This window comes from Saccostrea cucullata, unplaced genomic scaffold (genome assembly GCF_032062105.1).
Source record: "Saccostrea cucullata isolate Sc308-1 unplaced genomic scaffold, CSIRO_AGI_Scuc_v1 ctg23670, whole genome shotgun sequence".
Taxonomy (NCBI): domain Eukaryota; kingdom Metazoa; phylum Mollusca; class Bivalvia; order Ostreida; family Ostreidae; genus Saccostrea; species Saccostrea cuccullata.
This window is the reverse complement of record NW_026922652.1, coordinates 1-19,996: the sequence shown is the minus strand read 5'-3', so window position 1 is coordinate 19,996 and position 19,996 is coordinate 1. Positions and strand designations below refer to the sequence as shown.

General features: G+C 34.3%; 1 protein-coding gene across 4 annotated transcripts; it reads right to left on the bottom strand.

Moving 5' to 3' along the window:
- Nucleotides 1-4,633: 4,633 nt before the first annotated feature.
- LOC134262164 (uncharacterized) lies at nucleotides 4,634-9,520 on the bottom strand. Of its 4 annotated transcripts, none has more exons than XR_009990963.1 (4): nucleotides 9,401-9,520; nucleotides 8,843-8,911; nucleotides 4,859-4,961; nucleotides 4,634-4,723 (listed from the first exon to the last, which is right to left on the bottom strand). XR_009990963.1 is itself a non-coding variant. In XM_062744556.1 (3 exons), the coding sequence occupies exons 1-3, from the start codon at nucleotides 7,029-7,031 to the stop codon at nucleotides 4,686-4,688; spliced, it is 1,233 nt and encodes a 410-aa protein (XP_062600540.1). In that variant the 5' UTR covers nucleotides 7,032-7,059; the 3' UTR covers nucleotides 4,634-4,685. The 4 variants fall into 4 exon arrangements, 1 of the variants encoding a protein (XP_062600540.1); XR_009990961.1 differs by having other exon boundaries at nucleotides 9,353-9,511; XR_009990962.1 differs by having other exon boundaries at nucleotides 9,358-9,511.
- Between the last annotated feature and the right edge of the window lie 10,476 nt (nucleotides 9,521-19,996).

Genomic DNA, 19,996 nt, shown 5'->3' with positions numbered 1-19,996 from the left:
GAACTGAGTTTTATGAATGAAGATTTTAAAAAGTTACTTGTAAGTTGTATATGTTATATCTGTGTGTTCTACTTGGCTGTGTGCTTCATAAAAAGAGGGGGGGGGGGCGTCTTGAACATAGTAAATAGCCATAACGTTTGAACGGTAAGTACTAGGGCTTTCGTATTTCAAATATGTAATCCTTGTGAAAAGAACTTTTATTGGATACGACGAACTTTGACCCTTTGACCTAGACCTTGGAGAACACATGTGTACATCTGAATCTTTTTTTCTGTTTCGTTTCTATGGCAACCGTGAGCGACTCATTACAATTATTTTGAAAGTAGAAATCACTTTGACACATTGCAAGGAATAAACATTGAAAGTTTCAAAACGATTGCCTGAGTAGTTATTGAGAAAATCGAAATTAAAGAATTTTAACTTTCACCTGGTTTCCATGGCAATAATCGATTATATGAAAATTTTAAATACGAGTTGCAGAACTACAGATACTAATCATTAAAATAAGAAAAGTTTCATGACGAACGTTTAAGGGACCAGAGAGAACACTCTCGGACAAAATTTGTCGCTTTTTACAGGTTTCCATGGCAACGGTAGACATATTGGAACTGAACGACCTCACTGCACAACTACAACCAGTGATCGTCCTTGAAGGAAAGTTTCAGGAAGATTGTCCCAGCCATCTCCGAGAAACAGCCTGGATAAAAAAAACATGCGTACAATATCAATATGTCGTCCCCGACTTCGTTCGGGGCGACATAATAACTCCTGAATTTTTCTCATCAATAACTCCTGAATTTTCCCCTTCAATTCGAGCATTTCTGCATTGCAGAGAGCTGATGTGTGTTATGAGATAATAAATCATGTGTGAACTTTCTCAGTTTAGCGGAATCATGAACATTTTCGGCGAGATGAATGTTTTGTATACAGTGGTGATCAAGGCTTTGCGAACCATCAGGAGCGGATCAAAGAATTTATGAATGAATAAAAACTATGGAAATGACGTACCAATTTTTTAATTTATACTTGCACTATCTAATGAAATGAATAATATACAAGTGATAGATATACAAGAAAACGCGAAATGATAATAAATGCAGCTGACAATCGTTATTTTTTTTTTATATAGATAAAATAAAATATTTATAAATTCAAGAGACAAAACAGAAGGAGAATGAATGATGGCAAAATATCACATGACGGGAACTGAATTTTATGAATGAAGATTTTAAAAAGTTACTTGTAAGTTGTATATGTTATATCTGTGTATTCTACTTGGCTGTGTGCTTCATAAAAAGAGGGGGGGGGGGCGTCTTGAACATAGTAAATAGCCATAACGTTTGAACGGTAAGTACTAGGGCTTTCGTATTTCAAATATGTAATCCTTGTGAAAAGAACTTTTATTGGATACGACGAACTTTGACCCTTTGACCTAGACCTTGGAGAACACATGTGTACATCTGAATCTTTTTTTCTGTTTCGTTTCTATGGCAACCGTGAGCGACTCATTACAATTATTTTGAAAGTAGAAATCACTTTGACACATTGCAAGGAATAAACATTGAAAGTTTCAAAACGATTGCCTGAGTAGTTATTGAGAAAATCGAAATTAAAGAATTTTAACTTTCACCTGGTTTCCATGGCAATAATCGATTATATGAAAATTTTAAATACGAGTTGCAGAACTACAGATACTAATCATTAAAATAAGAAAAGTTTCATGACGAACGTTTAAGGGACCAGAGAGAACACTCTCGGACAAAATTTGTCGCTTTTTACAGGTTTCCATGGCAACGGTAGACATATTGGAACTGAACGACCTCACTGCACAACTACAACCAGTGATCGTCCTTGAAGGAAAGTTTCAGGAAGATTGTCCCAGCCATCTCCGAGAAACAGCCTGGATAAAAAAAACATGCGTACAATATCAATATGTCGTCCCCGACTTCGTTCGGGGCGACATAATAATAAGAAACAGAGTAAAAACAATATGTTCCCCAACTTCGTTTGGGGAACATAATAAGTGGATGTGGACATTCAGATTCAGTATAGTGCGGAAAAACCCGCGCTGACTGATTCTGCCTTAAACTTTACATAAGCTGCAGTTCAAATACAAAATTATTGCATGGGTATATAAAAATTTACATCAAATTTTAATAAGTTTTACAAATTTGAAGGAAATAGTCTGAAAACCCACCATTTTCTGTGTGTAAAAAACATAATGAGAATAAAAAATAATTTTAATATTATATATTATATTTATGAGGCAACTGGCTGATCAGTCAAAGAATGTAAAAAAAGAAGGTGTGTTTGTGAAACACCATGCACCTGGCAGCAACAAAATTATGGCTAAGATTTAAGTTGACAACAGACAGACAAACAGATGAACAGACAAACAGACAGGACAAAAACAAAATACACCATGGATCTATCGATTCTAATGCATAAAAATTAATATGTTTCAAGGAAAAGTGCTGAGAAAACCGTTTCTATTTATTATTTGAATTTTGAAATCTATAGCAAATTACAAATGATGTGAACTGTAGGTGCTTGTCCCTATCAATCATTCTCAAAACAAGTATTTCCAATAAAATAAAAAAAAAATAAATATGGGATCTGCCTTTCGGACCTAATCTGAACCAATCCGGCTTCCGTGGCGGTACCAGGGACTTAAGTCCCCGCCGGCACAGCTCCAGACTTTAGACCTACTTGGCAGATGGGAATTTTAAATAAATATTGATATTTCTTCTCTATAAAAAAAGGGAAAATGTAATGACTGAGTAACTTTATGTATAAACAAATTTTTTCCCGATTGTAACAAACACACTAGGTACTGTTCCATCACACATCAAGGACAAACTTCAGGTTAACAAAGTTCTTTACAACAAACACACTAGGTACTTCTCATTTCATATCTACTAATATGCATTGGTATCTAAGGCTGGATTCAAGAAAATCTTATTTCCCTAAAACTGTATTAATATTTTTTTTCTTTTATAAGGTACAAATGTCAACTTGTATAAGACCTTTTCTAAGACTTCCAAAAACATTGAATCTTATAAAGATGAATAAATGAAAACTGTTGCATTAAAAAAATCATTTTCAAGCTTCATTTTAATGCATTTCAAATTAAATATTAATTTTTTAAGTTTTCAGGTTCCTTCAAGAAAGGGTGTATGTTTGGTTAGGCACTTTCAAACACAGGGTGTTCCAATAAATCTGACCTAAATTAAGAAAAATATTAATGCATAAATTAATAAATTATTTTAAAAAGCCATCAGTTTATGTAAAGTAATTACAACTTTTGATAAAATATCTTAAAAAAAAAAAAATAATGAAAAAGGGGGGAAAAAGAAAAGAAAAAATGATTCAATTTTCAATATGGCTATTGTTAGGATAAATGTGCACTATGCCCAATGATGTCATTCTTCTTTCTATAAAATAAAAATTATTTGAAACTTATGCCAGCATGTATGTGGTAAGTTATATAACTAAAGGTAGAGTGGAAAAACAATTTCTAATACCTCTGTGTAAAGGACGATGATGCAAAACAGATGTATTTTGATTTTTTTTTAAGAATAATGAAAATAAACAAAAACATATCCTTCAACATAGCTTTCATGAAGTAAGTAAAAAAAAAATAATTAAATTATTATCTAATTTAAAGTCTTAAAATAGTAATTAAGATTTTTCAGCAAACAATTTCATTTCAGACATCTCAGTATGACTTCTTTGAAATGTTAGGTACAGATCTGGACTAATGACCTACTTGGCAAATGGTATACATGTAAATAGTTATTTATTACAAAATGAAATGGGAACTCAGATGTAAAATTACTGTTTCATTAAACCCAGCAGTCTCTTTTTGCTTGTTCCGATATTTTTTTGAGCCAACATTTTGATAATAAGGTGTCAGGGTGAATGCCATCTTTATAGAGTTTGAAATTATAGTATCTCTTTACTTTCAATTTTCTACTTTTCCCACAACGATATTTATCAGTAGTACTTAAATCACAAGAAAACTGGGGGGAATATACTTCATTGCTTTTATTTAATTCTCTAATTCTATTATTTAAGGTGTAAATTTGTTGTTCTAATTTGTCATCATCAAATTTAAAAATACTGGGGTTTTTGTGTCCTTTGCTCTTATTCCATTCTTTAACAGAATATATAGGGGTTTCTAAAAAAGTAACTTTACAGCTAGGATATTTCTGAAGAATTCCTTCAATTTCTTTACAGTTCATAATAATGTTATCAATTTCATCATCATTATCGGATGTAAGTGTAATATACTGCTTATTTTTTGAAGTTAAGTTACATGTGCCTAACCAAACATACAACCAGATGTTTCCATAACGTCTAATTTTTTCCATTATGTTACTTTTAAGCCACTCTGTGCTGTCTTCAATCTTTGCACCACTACGTGCCCACCACAGAATTTCTTTTTCTGTACTATTCATAACATGCCTTTTCAGCCAGTTGCCTTTACTATCTGATAGTACAACAGGAACATAGCTTTTCTGACCTGATGGTGGTTGTGTAGGTTTAGAAATAAATTTTCGAAGCTTGTTTTCAGACATAATGAATTTCAAAGAATTATCAATTACTATTTTTGCAAAGAGTAGCAGTGGTCCAGCAGTAATGAAGGATGGGTAGTGTCTGTGTCTGTGAAGGTTAAAAATTCACTAAAATGTTGAGTAACAGTGATCCAGTTTGGCAGTATCTAGAATAAAATTAATAGAAGATAAATAAATAAATATCATCTTTTAATATTCAAAAAGAAAAACAAATTATGCTAAAAGGCAAAAATACTGTAAATAATAGTTTTTAAATGGCATACGTATGCAATAAAAATTACCTTTTATAAAGAGATTTCCTTCTTGTATGTCAATATTAATTTCTCTCTCTGTTAACTCAAACTCACAGCCATTCTTCCTTTCTTTATCATCCCAGTACACAACCTAAAATATTTGTTTAGAGAATTATCATCCTGTTCTTATCAGCTCCTTAGTTTCTGAAACAATTATACAATGTTAAATATAATGCATAGATGTTCTTATTAGCCATAAATAAGTGATGAAATAAATATCAAATTTAGAAGTATGGCTAATACAGTTATAAATATTATAAATTAAATATATCTTACATAAATTTCAAATGAACATTTTGGCAATACACTTTACACCAAAAACATTAATATAAACAATGCATAAACATTTAAAAACATGCACCAAAAATAAACATACTACCATTAATAATTAGACAGTGATGAATGTATTATATGAAGAAGAAAAAAGATGACTGATGTATATTCAAATTGTTGAATAAAATGGTGAAATAGTAAATTTAAAGAAGACAAAATTTTGTCACTTTTAACAACTTGAAAAGAATTCAATATCCATTTTTACAATTCTAATAACTAATTATTTTCTCTTTAACCGCTGAACCAATGGCAACCATTTTTGGCATATAGCATCTGTGGCCCCCCGCCCCCCTGCGGCCTATGGGGTGGAAGAAAAACCATCGGAATTAATGCAATTTTTAAATAATCTTCTTCTTCATGGTTGGACAACAGTCACACTTTTGGCACTAATGTAATAATTACAGAGCCCTTTAGCAAAATTAAGTGCTAAATAGACAGCGATTCTGGAGGAAGGGTGAAGCTTTTGGTAGTCATAATATAATAAAAATGCATTATTTCTTTGAAAATCTTCTTCTTTGCCTATGAGCTGTATTTTACTAATTTACTTTTATAAATCCTTTATATTGTTGAATTTTACTGTTTTATTATTCTCAGGTGATCATTAAGGTCATTTGGCCTCTTGTAAATTGCATTAGAGGATATGGTTTAAAAATTTGTTAAGTGCCATGCAATTCTGTGAAACAGTGTTAAATTATCATTATTAAAGATAAAATACTTATATCTGATATTCAATTACTTTGTAAACTCCTTTATCAAAACTCTTTATTTGGCCCTCCCAATCTCTGTTTTCCCCACTCTCGACCGTCCATGTATGTACAATTTCTTTTCCTACTAAATCACTTGCTTTGACATTGGACTGTTGTGCATTTTTCCGTAAATTTATTAAATGTAAAAGATTTTCTTGTAACTTGTTCAAGTCAAACTGTTTTCCTTTTGAGGAGAATTGCAGTAATTCTCTATGCTCCTTGTCGATTTTGAAAACTTTTTTGTAAATATTAATTTGTTTTTTTAAAGCCTCCATTTTTTCTTTCTTTGTTCTCATCTTTTCTAACGCCTCCCTTATCTTTTCCTCGCACTCCCATAGTCCTACCCTTCTCATATCCTCAATTGCATTATCCAATTGTTTTGACTGGTTCTCTTTCTTTCTTTGCACTTCCTTTTCTTTCTCCTCTAGAATTTTGGTTTGTTTTATAAAAAGTTCTTCTTGCTTATCCTTGTCTTTTTGCATAAACAGCCTGTTCTCTGTGCGAGCATTATTTATTATTTCTTCTTGCTTACTTAAATCTTTGTCTTTTAACCATTCGTCTGTTTTATTATTTGTATATAAAATGCAACTTTCGATAGTGTTTAAAGATGATGTGGACGATGCTTTTAATTTGAAATCTAACTGGCCCATCAGTCTTTCAATGCAAATGTTATTTGTATCACAGGACTCGCATTCTGGTAAATCAGTGGTAGTTATATTAAAATACTTGCCGCCACTTAAAAATTCACTAAAAAGTTTACTACCTTTGTTTTTTAAAACAGTACAAATACGCTTTATAAAAACACATGTTAGATCGTCATTTAATGAAGTCTTCAGTAAAAATTCAAAAACCTCATCATAAAAATATGGACCATAAAAAAGTGAAACTTCATTATTCAACGCCAACTTTGGATTTTCAATAAACAAATCCAAAACATATAAAAATCTCTGAAATACAGAGCCCATATCTAAAATGTTTCCAACTTCATTTGTTTTTAAAAAATATGGTTCTGTTATAATTTTGCATAAAATGCCAAGTGATCTTAAAAGAGTTAAAAATGTTTTGTTCTGCAAACATGACATAATAAAATTCTGAATAAGAGTGTAAGAAGTTTTCAAAGAATAAAAATATTGTAAAATAAGTTTGTGCATAAAAAAAGTACCAGCAGCATTGTAAAACATTACATTAAAACGATTCCCTCTAAAATTGACAATGGGAATCTCTCCAACACCATGATTTTTCAAATATACTTGAACCTTATGAGGCTCACCTACCCCATCTTTGAAAAATATTTTTGAAAAAGATCTCAAAAGATTCAAAGTAAAAGGCTCTTTTGATGAATTGTTAAAACCAGGAAATTTAAAACACAATTCTTGTTCAATATTAAAAATTTCGTCAATGCAGACATCTGAAAAATTTAAAAGGGGGTGAGTAGAACATTTAAAAGAATGGACATTGTGGTGTATGTCTTTACTTAAAATGTCATTAACTTTCTGTTCAGTGGAACATCGGTCTGTCATAAAACATGACACATTGTTTAAAATAGTATCACAGTCATCATCTTTCTCAGCAATATCTGATAAAATATCTTTCGTTACTTCTACATATGTCTCCCCCTTCCCATCACATACTTCTCTTAACCCTGCAGATAAAATTTTTTCCCCAGTATTAAATTGTAATCCATAAAAATGTTTTCCTTTCTTGGTAGTGGCATCTCTATGCATAGTAATATTTTTAGTGTTTGTAAGTTCCTCATTTAAATGACTTCTACTGACAACCCCCATTTCACTTGTAAGAATTCCTGCAGTACTTTTTGATGGAAGACTTTCAACATGAATATTAAAAATATCTAAAACAGCTTGAATAATTGGTGCAATATGTACCAAACCTATGTTCCTACTTCTAAAAATATAATATAAGTTTCTTAATTTAAAATTGTAAGGTTTCCCTTTACTGTTTTCTCTAAAATCAATATTTTTTTTATATGTACAAATTCTTCATTATCAACATCACAATTGTTTTCCTTCTCTGACACTAAAAAATCAATCTCTTTTTTTAAATCAGCAATAACTGTTTTCATAGTATTACATTGCACACTTTTGTCATTTTTTTTTTACATTTTCTTTTGTCATTTTTTTTATAACATTTTCTAATTTTGTTATTTTTTCATCTTTTTTTTCAATTTTCTGTTTGTGTTTCTAATATTAAAACTTCTAATTTTGTCTTTGAGAGCTGCATTCTCCCTCCTCAGGTGTTCAATTAAAATATTCTTTTCAGATATAATTTTTGATTTCTCATTCACTTCTTCGCTTTCCCGAATTCCTTTCCGTTCTTCTTTTTCAAATTTCTGGCTGTCTGTCTCCTCTCCACTCCCATTACTTTTTATTAAATCTTGTTTGGAATGTGGCAGTTCGAATATATTGCTTAAGTATGAATTTAATTTGTCTTTATTGGTAAATTTCTTTAACCTATCGATTTCTTTTCTCATGCGTGTAACTTTATACAATAAACTAACTCGGTTAACCTTTGTAAATTCGACTTTTAATTTTTCGCATATTTCGTGATGTAGACATTTCATATAGTCTGGTCGGTTTTTATGCTTTAAGTAGATTTCATGGACATCTAAGTATGTGAGAACCATGATTATGTGCACAAGTGATTGTTAACTGAATTTTTACCATAAATGCTGTGCAAATTGAAACACAAACAAAAAAAAAAATGAAGATTGACACACACAGAAAACAAAGACAATAAACTAAATATAAAAGATGAAGAAAATTGAAATAAAAATAAAAGACGAAGACATTGAACGAAAGAAAATAAAAAATATGAAATAAAAATATGATACGTATATAAAAGCAGTAAATGCTTTCTTGACAAAACATGTATTTACCTTCTATGGAAATTTCAGTCACTGTGTCACTCTGTAATTTCACAATGTGTCACTGTAATTTCTAAACTCCTAAAATTAGAAAAAAATATTTATAATAACTTAAATTCAGAAGTTCATTGTCCAGTTGCCTTCATAACATCCATATGTATGTAAAAATACATGTTGTTGTGATTAGTTGAAAAAGAAATAGACTATATCAAGGTAGGTAATTCGATTTAAAGAAACATTCTGTGTTGACCCATCTTCCTATTCTTTAAAAAATACGTGGGAAAATGTGCATTGCTACAGAAAATATTTTACAGTTCAATAAAGATTAGTAGCATTAAAAAATTCATTTAAAGTGTTTACATCTGTGATATTTCTTCATGATATCAAGGAATCAAAGAAAATACCAACGCAGCGACCTTCTCGTGCAAATATACTTTACTTGTTTTTCATCGATAAAAAATAAATGAAGTGGTTTTAATATCTTTTTGACAAAGCACAAACTATATCCAAACACAAAAATACCTTACACATCACTGTCATCAACAAAAAAGTCCATCAAATACTACTTACCACGATTTAACTGTAGGATCCAATATCCTTCCACAAATCGCATGCAGCAATGGCTACCCAGTGCTTCCGGTTGTTACTATTTTAAGATCAAAATGGCGTAAACTGGAATAGCTAGAAACTTGATTTTTGCGCTGGATGTCACAGGTTTTAGTGCTTGGGTTTGGCTAATACCCCAAAAACCCCGAGAACAGGATGGCACTAATACAAGGCCAGGACTGGAAGGATACCCCCAAAAACCGAAATATTAATAGCTTGATGGCACTTTGATAAACGGATTGAACCTTGAGTGGTTAAATCACATTATCAAAAGATGCCCTAACCTTGGGCCTTTATACTAAAGATAACAAAATACTTCTATTTAATTATTTATATTTATTTGGCGATATAGGCCACGGCTGCATTAAACAAATAAGGGAGCCCGGCATCAATTCTTGCCTTTTTGGCATCCCCACAAATAAACAAGCATGAATGGTGAGCCCTGGGAACAGATGCTCGCCTGCTTGGACAATAATTGCAAAATTCAATAAATTGTGCACCAAGTCATATATTAAAAATCTAGGTTAGGCACTACTGGTGAGCCAAATATCCGCCACGAGCCTATGCTTAGAGCATTGGCTGCGCCACCAGTAGGTCAGACGATAGGGGGGAAAAAGGGGGATTGATATTATTAAAATTGATAATTGCATAACTCATGTTTATGTCTTCAAATAGTGTAATTTATGACAATAATCAATTACTTGGTAAAATAAAATGACCAAGAAAATAAGCAGACTTTATGTCAATACAAATACATAGACCCTCAACAGTCTATGGGCAAGAGCAAAATTGACTTGGTGCATGACAGTACAAATACATAGACCCTCAATAGTCTATGGACAGTAAATAAAATAGTAACCATGACTAAAATCTTAGTCATGGCGCAGCCATGGCCCAATTTCCCCATCTCTTGGGGACACGTGAACTGAGTTGTTAATCAAAAACACTTGCAAAGCCTGTTGCAATCTATACAAAAACAAGTTATTACCCATCTCGGAAAGGTGAACCTTATCTTTACAAAACATGTCTGTGTTGACCCTATGTAACTCTGGGTACCTGATGTACTTACCCCCAGATCTTAACAAGTGAGTAGCCACATGGCTATCTGCTCTGACTCTTTATTCTCTCCATAGGACTGGTGAATACCAGCCCCCTCCAATAAAGATGTGGTAGTATTTGAGACCATATTAATAAAGTTGATGGTAGCAATTTTGCTAATTTTTGTAACACTTCTTTTAATCTGAAACGTAAATCAGCTGACTTACCCCCACTATACCATGGAATGTTATTTCCCCCGCAATGAATAACTAACATGTGAGGAGCATTTTCTATGGTGGCATATTTCTGCCCCTTGTGTGCAAGTTATTTTTCTATCAAATATGTCGACATGCAAGATAAATATGTTGACATGCAAGATAGTTATGTCAACATGCAACATAAATATGTTGACATGCAAGAAAATTGCAATCAAATAAATATTATAAAAAATCTCAAATATCGCCCACATGTGACATCCAACATGCTAGATGCTTCTTATTTATGTTAGCGTGCAAGATAAATATGTTGACATGCAACTTGTTTATGTCGACATGCAACTTATTTATGTTGACATGCAACTTATTTATATTAACATGCAACTTATTTATGTTGACATGCAGCTTAGTTATGTTGACATGCAACTTAGTTATGTTGACATGCAAGATAAATAAGTTGTATGTTAACTTATTTATGTCAACATGCGACATATTTATGTCAACATGCAACTTATAAGTTGCATGTCAACATATTTATCTCGCATATCAACATAACCAAGTTGCATGTCGACATAAATAAGTTGCATGTAAAAATAAATAAGTTGCATGTTAACATATCTAAGTTGCATGTTAACATAAATAAGTTGCATGTCTACATACATAAGTTGCATGTTAACCTATCTAAGTTACATGTCAACATATTTATCTTGCATGTTAACATAAATAAGTAGCATTTAGTATGTTGGATGTCACATGTGGGCAATATTTGAGATTTTTGAAGATTGTTTTATAATTTTTATTTCATTGCAATTTTCTTGCATGTCAACATATTTATGTTGCATGTTGACGTAGCTATGTTGCATGTCAACATATCTATCTTGCATGTCGACATATTTGATAGAAAAATAACTTGCACACAAGGGGCAGAAATATGCCACCATACTATGCTACCTTGAGTAGAGTTCTAATTTTGGGTAAGATGTCTTCCAACTTCATACCCCCGTTACCTTGCCAGAATATGGTAGCATTGTGCCGGTCTAATTCTAAGTTGGTGCCAAATACTGATTTTCTGGCATAATAAAATGCATGTTTAACAATGGAAGACCCAATGATCCATATTCTCTTTACACCTACAAAGATTTGACAACAGAAAAATTAACGAGATGTATAATGCTAGAGCTATTAACATGTTAATTCCTGATGTACTTGTACAGACACTGAGATTTCCATCTACCCCTACTGGCAATGTCTTTTTCACTGGCTCCATTGGCCCAGGCCGTTGAAGCTGCGCCTATGCGAAAGAAGTGTGTTTTATAAGTTTGCTTGCTTAAACCCAATTTTTCTAAGGCCATATTGAAAAGAGATGACACCTGATACCTTGTCACAGGACTACCTGAGATGTGGCAAAAAAAATGCTGAAGGGATGCTAGGTCTTAAGCGCATAAATGATAAAACTAGGCGCACTGGGCATACTGCCTGCAAAGTGGCCGTTAGTGAAATTGTTGCCCCCTTCCCCTCTTGATCAGTTTTGGAGTGTTGAAGGCCAATGAGGACTTTATTGGTCTGTTTGTGATAAGATACATCCCCGGCTTGAATAGCGTGACCAGGGTCATGTGCAGAATTTTGAACCAGCTCCCCCATTCTAAAATAACCAAAAAAAAGCTGTTGAGAATATGGTTTGAGAACAGCACCGTTTCATAATGGGATTTGCATATTGTGGGCAGCAACTTAAGGATGCTGGACAAAATTGTGAGAGTGACTGGTTTACGTTCATCGACGTGGACATTTTTTCTGCCCAGCCCTACCAGGGTTTTTCTGAGTAAGAATGATTGTGCTGGATCAGGAAGGTTGTGAAGTTTACAAAAATAAGATATCCCAGAAATGTACGACTTAACTGTGTTTGGGGAATACTGCTTAAGCGATAGGTAGGAGACAAAATCGACTAATTGATTGTAATGGGGAGGCCACTCTTCTGTGTCAAAGTATTGTTTGCGAAAATCATTGAAAACATTTAATGCAGTGTTATACAATTTCTTGGTACTGTCGGAGATGGAATAGCTTAAGAGCTCTCGAGCACTATGTCGCAGATCACCTGCAGAAATGACTGGGGTATTAATGTTGGGTGATCCTCTGCCTCTGGGAAGCTGGCTGGAAACGTGACCACTGCTGTCGAGAGATAGAATCTGCTTTGATATTATGCAGGCCTAAGATATGTGTTGCCTTAAACTGGATGTTATACACTAACCCTGAAGAACTAACTTCCTGAGCAAACGCATGACCCTTTTTGATTTTGATGTCTTAGAATTAAGAATTGATACCAGAGCCTGGTTGTCAGTGTGAAGAATAACTTTTTTGCCAGTCAATTTTTCCCCCCAGATGTCAAAAGCCATTGCAATTGGTACTAATTCTAAAAATGTAATGTCTTTAATGATCTCTAACCCTTTCCACTGTGATGGCCATTGCATGAATGCCCATTGCTTACCTAAAATAGCACCACAACCTGACTCAATATTCCCTGCACTATCAGTAAACAACTCCATGTCAAAATCATTGACCAATCTACAGTTCTGTAAGAAGTGACTCCATTAAAACATTCAAAGAACAGTAGCCAAGTTTTAATATCTGCCCTCATTTCTAAACTGACCCTGCGCTTGTGATGTGGTTTTGACAGCCTACAAGTAGCGTCATAAAGCCTTCTAACAAAAGCCCTACCAGCTGGGATAGCCCTTGTACAAAAATTCAGTAGCCCTGTAAGAGCCTGAAGCTCCTTCAATGTAACCTTCTTTTTGGATAATATATAAGTTAACTGGTCCTTAAGCTGCCCCAGTTTGTCTGATGGTATGCGAATTGTCATTTCTTGAGTGTTAATTTCTAGCCCCAAAAAAGTCAAAATGTTTGTAAGTCCCACAGTTTTTTCATGCGCTAATTAAGGGGATGCCCAGCTCGTGACAAATGGAACAAAACACCGACATAAGCCTAGCACAATCTTTGCTACCGTCCCTACCAGCTACCAAGAAAGCATCCAAATAATGAACCACATTGCTGCTTTTGGCCTGCTGCTTAAGTACCCATTCTAAAAAGGTAGAAAACTTCTCAAACTTGGAACAGCTTACAGAACATCCAAATGGCAAGCACTTATCTACAAATATCATGCCCTGAATTTTAAAGCCTAATAATTCATAATCTGATCTGTGAATTGGCAATAACCTAAATGCATTTTTTATGTCTAATTTAGCAATTTGTGCGCCTGGACCTAATTTTGCAAGCATGTCTAATGCATCATCAAATGAGGAGTAATTAACTGAGCAATGCTCCTTACTAATAAAATCATTGACGCTAGACCCTGTGGGGTAAGACAAGTGATGAATTAATCTGTAAGAACCCCCCTTTTTTTGTACCATGCCCACTGGAGACAACCTAAGGTTCGGTAGAGGGGGCTGATCAAATGGACCTGCAACTCTGCCTAACATGATTTCATTAACGACCAACTGAATAGCTTCATACTGTAACCCAGACATGGATTTAAGATTATTACAGTCAGTGGCCACTCGAGGCCCTTCGTAACACAACCTAAAACCTGCAAAAGTTCTAAGGCTACCAAGCCAAGTGGGTAATTTGCTAATAATTTGCCTAATCTCGGTACATTAATAGGGCTTGCTGCAATGTTACTGAGGTCTAACTGATTGGGTATAAGGTGCTCTAATAGCTGAACTTGATGCCGTGGGTCTCCTGGGTAGCTGAGGCCGCCATGTTGTTTGCAGATCAGTTGACCTAAAATTCAAACTAGAACCTGATGATGTCTTGTGTTTAATGTAGGGATGGTTTTGTGAACATATCATACATTCGTGTTTGTATTGACATGCGATTTTATTACATATGCCCTTGTAATTGAATTCATAACACTTAAGAAGGGGGGCTTGAGGTGAGGAAGTCTGGGTGCTAAGGGGCACTGTACATATACAAGAGCCAAAGCTCCTGATCGACAACAGCAAATGAGAGAGATGGGTTTGCCTCCTTCTTCAGTCTGAACTGGATGTCGTAATCGCGCCATCCGAGAGTCTTAACTCTGTTTGCCCCTAACCTAATAGTATGAATATATTTGAATAACTGAGCTCTGCTCTCGGGATGGGCTGAGGTATATATTGATGCGTAAATAAGAAAAGCATCTGTCCATACTTGTAAACCGAAATATTAATAGCTTGATGGCACTTTGATAAACGGATTTAACCTTGAGTGGTTAAATCACATTAATGTAGGATATGCTATATTAATACTCTGACATAATCTCTCACATCCACTAGTTAGGTATGGACATGAAATTTATTTTATCATCAAGTTTAACACTAATTCTTTAAAAGGCTGGGTTGGGGTAGAAGGAGCAAGAGAGAATATTTGGACAGATGCATTCATACAGATTTAGTCATTTATCCTCTCCTGAAAGATTTTAGATTTTTTTTAACATACCTTGTAGGGTTTTCGAGGGGAAGCCCCCCCCCCCCGCCATCAGGACTTGGAATGCATTTATGGTTTGCTTGGTTGCTTTCTCCGCCGCAATTGACACCATGTTCTCTAATATGTGTTCCTGATGAATATGGGAAGGTAAAACATCAAACATTGAATAACTGTACCACCTCCCCCACTGTTAGTGCCAGCATTATATCATGACCGGTCGCGTACGCGGATCGAGAGGGGGTCGGGGGGGGGGGTCCTCCCCCTCCCCCTGGAATTTGCAAAGAAAAATATTACAATATAACAATTTATAAGAAAAATGACTCGACTATTATTATGTTATTGATATTTCTGAATTTACTTTTTAAGTATTGTAATCAAATGTCATTATTACGTAGTTAGAGTCAAGTCACAAATGTTATTCGAGTTGCGAAACGAATTTAAAACGATTTGAATGATTTGTTAAATGTCCTATTACGAGACATTGACGTCAAAATCTTGTCATAATGCTAAAGCATCGTCATTAACTAAGTCATCGGCTGTAGTATAGCGCTGCTTAAGACTCAATGAGACAAACTGTCTCTCGAATTCGATTCCAAGTAAATATTAATTGAATATTTCTCTCAAAATAATCTGACTATCATTTCCTTCCATGTTAAATACTTGCTGGCAGTTTACTTATAGATGCAATTTAAGATATCATGGGTGAAAGGGATTTTGATCTTATGCAAGCCTCTTTGCTGAAACCAGCAGCAACAGGCTGGCAAGCCTTGCAGTTCGATGTATATTTGAGATACACAAGTTTGAAGAAAGACTACCCCTATGATCTGAGTAAAATGAGGTCCGATATATTGCACAAAGATGGTAATCTGGACAAAATTGCCGAGGTGAGTTATCCAGAAGATGGACAGGACCTGAAAATATTTTTCCATTGAATGTGTACAGGGGTGGTAATTGCTTCTATAGGGCCCTATCTAAAGTCATATTTGGTCATGAAGACAGACATATCGAACTTCGTGTCATGACCGTATTAGAACTTGTAAAAAATTTGAGAATATATGCATCACAGGCAACTTACGACAAGATGTGTTCTCATCCCACAAGTATACAATATGTTGTGGAGACATCAGTATCGGACTGATCACTTGTTTTGCGCAATTTTCTCAAGTCGATTCAGAATGAAATTCTATGTTCAATCAAATCAGGGGAATATTGTTCTTTAATTCATTTTTTCGCTGCGGCAAATCCAATATATAGCATCTAGCCAACAATACAAAATGTTGCTGTAAACAGACATCTTCATCAAGAAATAAGACCATTTTCAGATGAAAAGATACGTCAAGGTTCCCCCATCTATATCATGTGCTGGTCACTCTGCACGAAAAAAGCAACCCACTCAAAAAGACTTCATCATTTCAATCTTCTTTGATGAATCAGTTTCCATGGTTGACCTTCAGCAAACTGTGAAATCGCGGTCTGTGTAAATTTTGCGTCACTTCTCTCAGTCAGATGACCAACATCAAACTACATTTGTTACGCAACCTTTTACTGCGTATAAGAAAGCCTTTGGAAAAACATCTGCCCTTTTAAAGCATCAAAATTCAGAACACCACAAGAGTGCAAAAATCTGTTTATCACACAACCAAGATGACATCCGAAGTGCCATCTTCGTCTCTTCCGTATCAGCAAAATCGCACAATATCAGCACATTAAGTTGCTTGTGGTCATTCTTTGTGGGAAACAAAATATTCCTCTCCGAGGACACATAAATGATACCACAAGTGATTCCTCAAATAAAGGTACTTTCCTGGCAATATTACAGCTGTTGGCAAAGCATGATGAGGTCTTGTCTCATCTAAAAACAGCAAAAGAATGCCTTATACAAGTATACCATCAAAACCCTTCAGAATGAGGTTATCCAACTTATAGGAAATCACATCACAGGTAAAATTTTGAAGGGTTTACGAGGGAAGGGTTTTTATTCCATCATAGCCGATGAGGTAACTGACAAATAGGCTAACAAAGAAGTTTTAGTCTTGTGTCTCAGATTTCTAGAAACTAGAAAAAAAAACACTAGCTGCCATCATTAAGGAGGAATTCCTTGACTATGCAAATATAGGCAGAACTACTAGGGAAGCGATTGCGAATTGAACTCATTGAAATCCTCTGCTCGCTTGCAATTCCGATTGAGAACATGCGAGGACAAGCATACGATCATGCAGCAGCAATGGCATCGGAAAAACGGCGGTGTCAGGGAGTCTCTAAACCAATCAGCTTTGTATACCCATCGTCGGAGTCATGTATTGAATCTGAGCATTGCTTCAGCCTGCAAATTACCCCTTGTGAGGAATATGATAGATGCCCTTAATTCAGTGTTTATTTTCTTTGACAGTTCCCCTAAAAAACAAGGGATTCTTCAGAATATCATTGATAATGTTGGGTCTGTAGATTTTTCCAGAAAGAAACTAGTTGGACTCTGAAAGACTAGGTGGGTTGAATGTCATATTTGCTTTGATGTGTACAAGTTCGTCATCAAATGTCTGCAGCACATTATCAATCAAAACCTTGATGGAAGTACCAGTGAAGACTGGTCTTAGGATAGACAAACTAAAGTGAACACAGGTACTTTTGGCCTTCTCTGTGTTGATAACATTTGTGTTTGTAAGGTATGTCCTAGATTCAATAAAACCTTTGACTCTCAAACTTCAGAAAAGAGATATTGACATTTTCACTGCAAGTAAGTTAATCGAGGAATACGTTGGTAGGATCAAAGAAATTCGTACAGCGGTAGATACCGAATTTGATTCTTGCTTTGAAGACGCAAACCAAATTGCAGACGACCTTGATCTGTCGTGGCCATTCCATTTCTGGACTCCCTTCTCAGTGAATTAAATTCGAGGCTTCAGAAAGACGATCTGGTGGCATATTCAATATGCTCTTTGTTGCCTGTCAGTATGACAAATCTTTCACAAGAGGAATTGTCCAAACTTGCCTCAGAACTAATATTTTGGGGGAGCGACCTTCCTGGTCTTTCTGTTAAGGACTTAGAGAAAGAACTTGCAGATTGGAAACGTTATTGTGTTATCATGAGCAAAGAAACTTCAGACAAGCTCTGCAATTTGATCTTTCTTTTCAACTTTGTAGATGGGGATGTTTTTCAGAACGTGAAAATTCTTCTGCACATTGGATGTATGTTACTTATCACAACATATGAGGCTGAAAGATCCTTTTCTTGATTAATTCGCATCAAGAGTTACATGCACAGTACTATGCAAGAGGACAGATTAAATGGGCTGGCATTAATGCATTTTCACAATTCATTAGAAAATTTGACCAAAAGAAAATTGTACTATCATTTATCAGGCAAGGGAAACGAAGATTATTTCAGTACAGTCTTTTTAGCTAAATGACTCTTCCTACCTTAAAACATCAATACACAAAAAAGTCGCCTGCGTGATGGAGTGGTTATAAAGGTGGCAGAGGATAGTTTCGAATAAAGTACCGGTCAAAAAATAGAAAAAATAGAGAAACCTGAGGTTTGAATGCATATTATAGGTAATTTTATAGCTAGAATATTTTATGGGTGCATTTGGAGGGAATTGGTGGCCTTGTATATTTTATTGAAATATGACACTTTAGTGTCACTACTACTGTATATGGGATATGGACTAGCAATACGAAACTAAGCTCAAAACTCGCTCTACCTGTATTTCACCAGAAAAGCGGGGTGGGTTCACAGGATGAATTGTAGCTTGAAAACGAGGTGGTTGAGCCATTATCTCTTGCTGTTCATTGGTATGTACAAATGTTATTCTGCAATTTGTGTGGTAGCTTAGGTCAGGCGCACGGGCCTGGAAGCAGATGCGGCTGCAGCGAAATAGTGAAAATAGGCTTGATTCACATGAAATTTTGAGATTGTCCCTGTGCCATCTTTAGGGCTCATTGTGTAAGTTGTACATGTTTTATTCCTAAAAGCTTCAAATTTCTCAAGGGACTACATCATACTATTATTACATGTAGAAGGAATTTAAATTTTTTCAATGCACATTTTTAAAGCAGCTCAATATTAAGTAAACCGTCAGTCAAACGTTTTGATTGCAAAAAAAACTATCCTCTGCCACCTTCAAGAATGCATCAATTTTTAGAAATGTGAATTTTAGTCTGATTTTTATACAAAAGTGTTTATTTATGCAAGTCAATTTAAAAAAATACTTTGTTTCTGTTATTTAAAATCTGTACAGTTAGGTATATTCACTAAAAAGCAAGGGGGGTTACTCTTTTTCAGCATACATTTTTAAAGACTTTGAACCATCAGCATGATAAATCATATAAGATTCAGACATTTCTTGCCAGAGAATAAATTAATTGTTTGAATTTGATACTTTGGATATTGTCGCATAATTAAAATCATGTCTTGCTTTAATTAATTAAATCTAATTAAAATTTAAGTGTATTAATTTGTGCGATATCACTGAAATTACATATATTTGCCATTTTTTCAACCTAATTTACTGAATATAATTATTTTGAAAATAAAAATCAGTCAGCATACCTAAATGTCACTAAACCTTACCATATTTAGTACAAAAAAACTTTTTTTGCTTTATTTTTCCAAATTTAACCTATTCTGTTATTGATATTTTCATAAAATATGCCCCCCCCTTTTCAATTTTTAAATTTATCTATATTTAAATGTGACAGAATCTAAATTTTTCAGTGGTTTGCTCTAAAATGACTATTTTTCTTTGAATAATAACAACACAAAGAGTTTATATGGCATATTTAATGAAGTAATATCAATAAAATGAGCATTCTCATGTAATTATTGAATTCTGCTAGGCCCATGTAATCTGCCCAC

Excerpts from the sequence above, each read along its gene's own strand:
- LOC134262164 (XM_062744556.1), bottom strand. The coding sequence starts at position 7,031 with ATGTCATGTTTGCAGAACAAAACATTTTTAACTCTTTTAAGATCACTT. Across the intron at positions 4,962-5,939 it reads TTGATAAAGGAGTTTACAAA|GTTGTGTACTGGGATGATAA; the intron begins GTAATTGAATAT and ends CAAATATTTTAG. Across the intron at positions 4,724-4,858 it reads AGGAAATCTCTTTATAAAAG|ATACTGCCAAACTGGATCAC; the intron begins GTAATTTTTATT and ends ATTTTATTCTAG.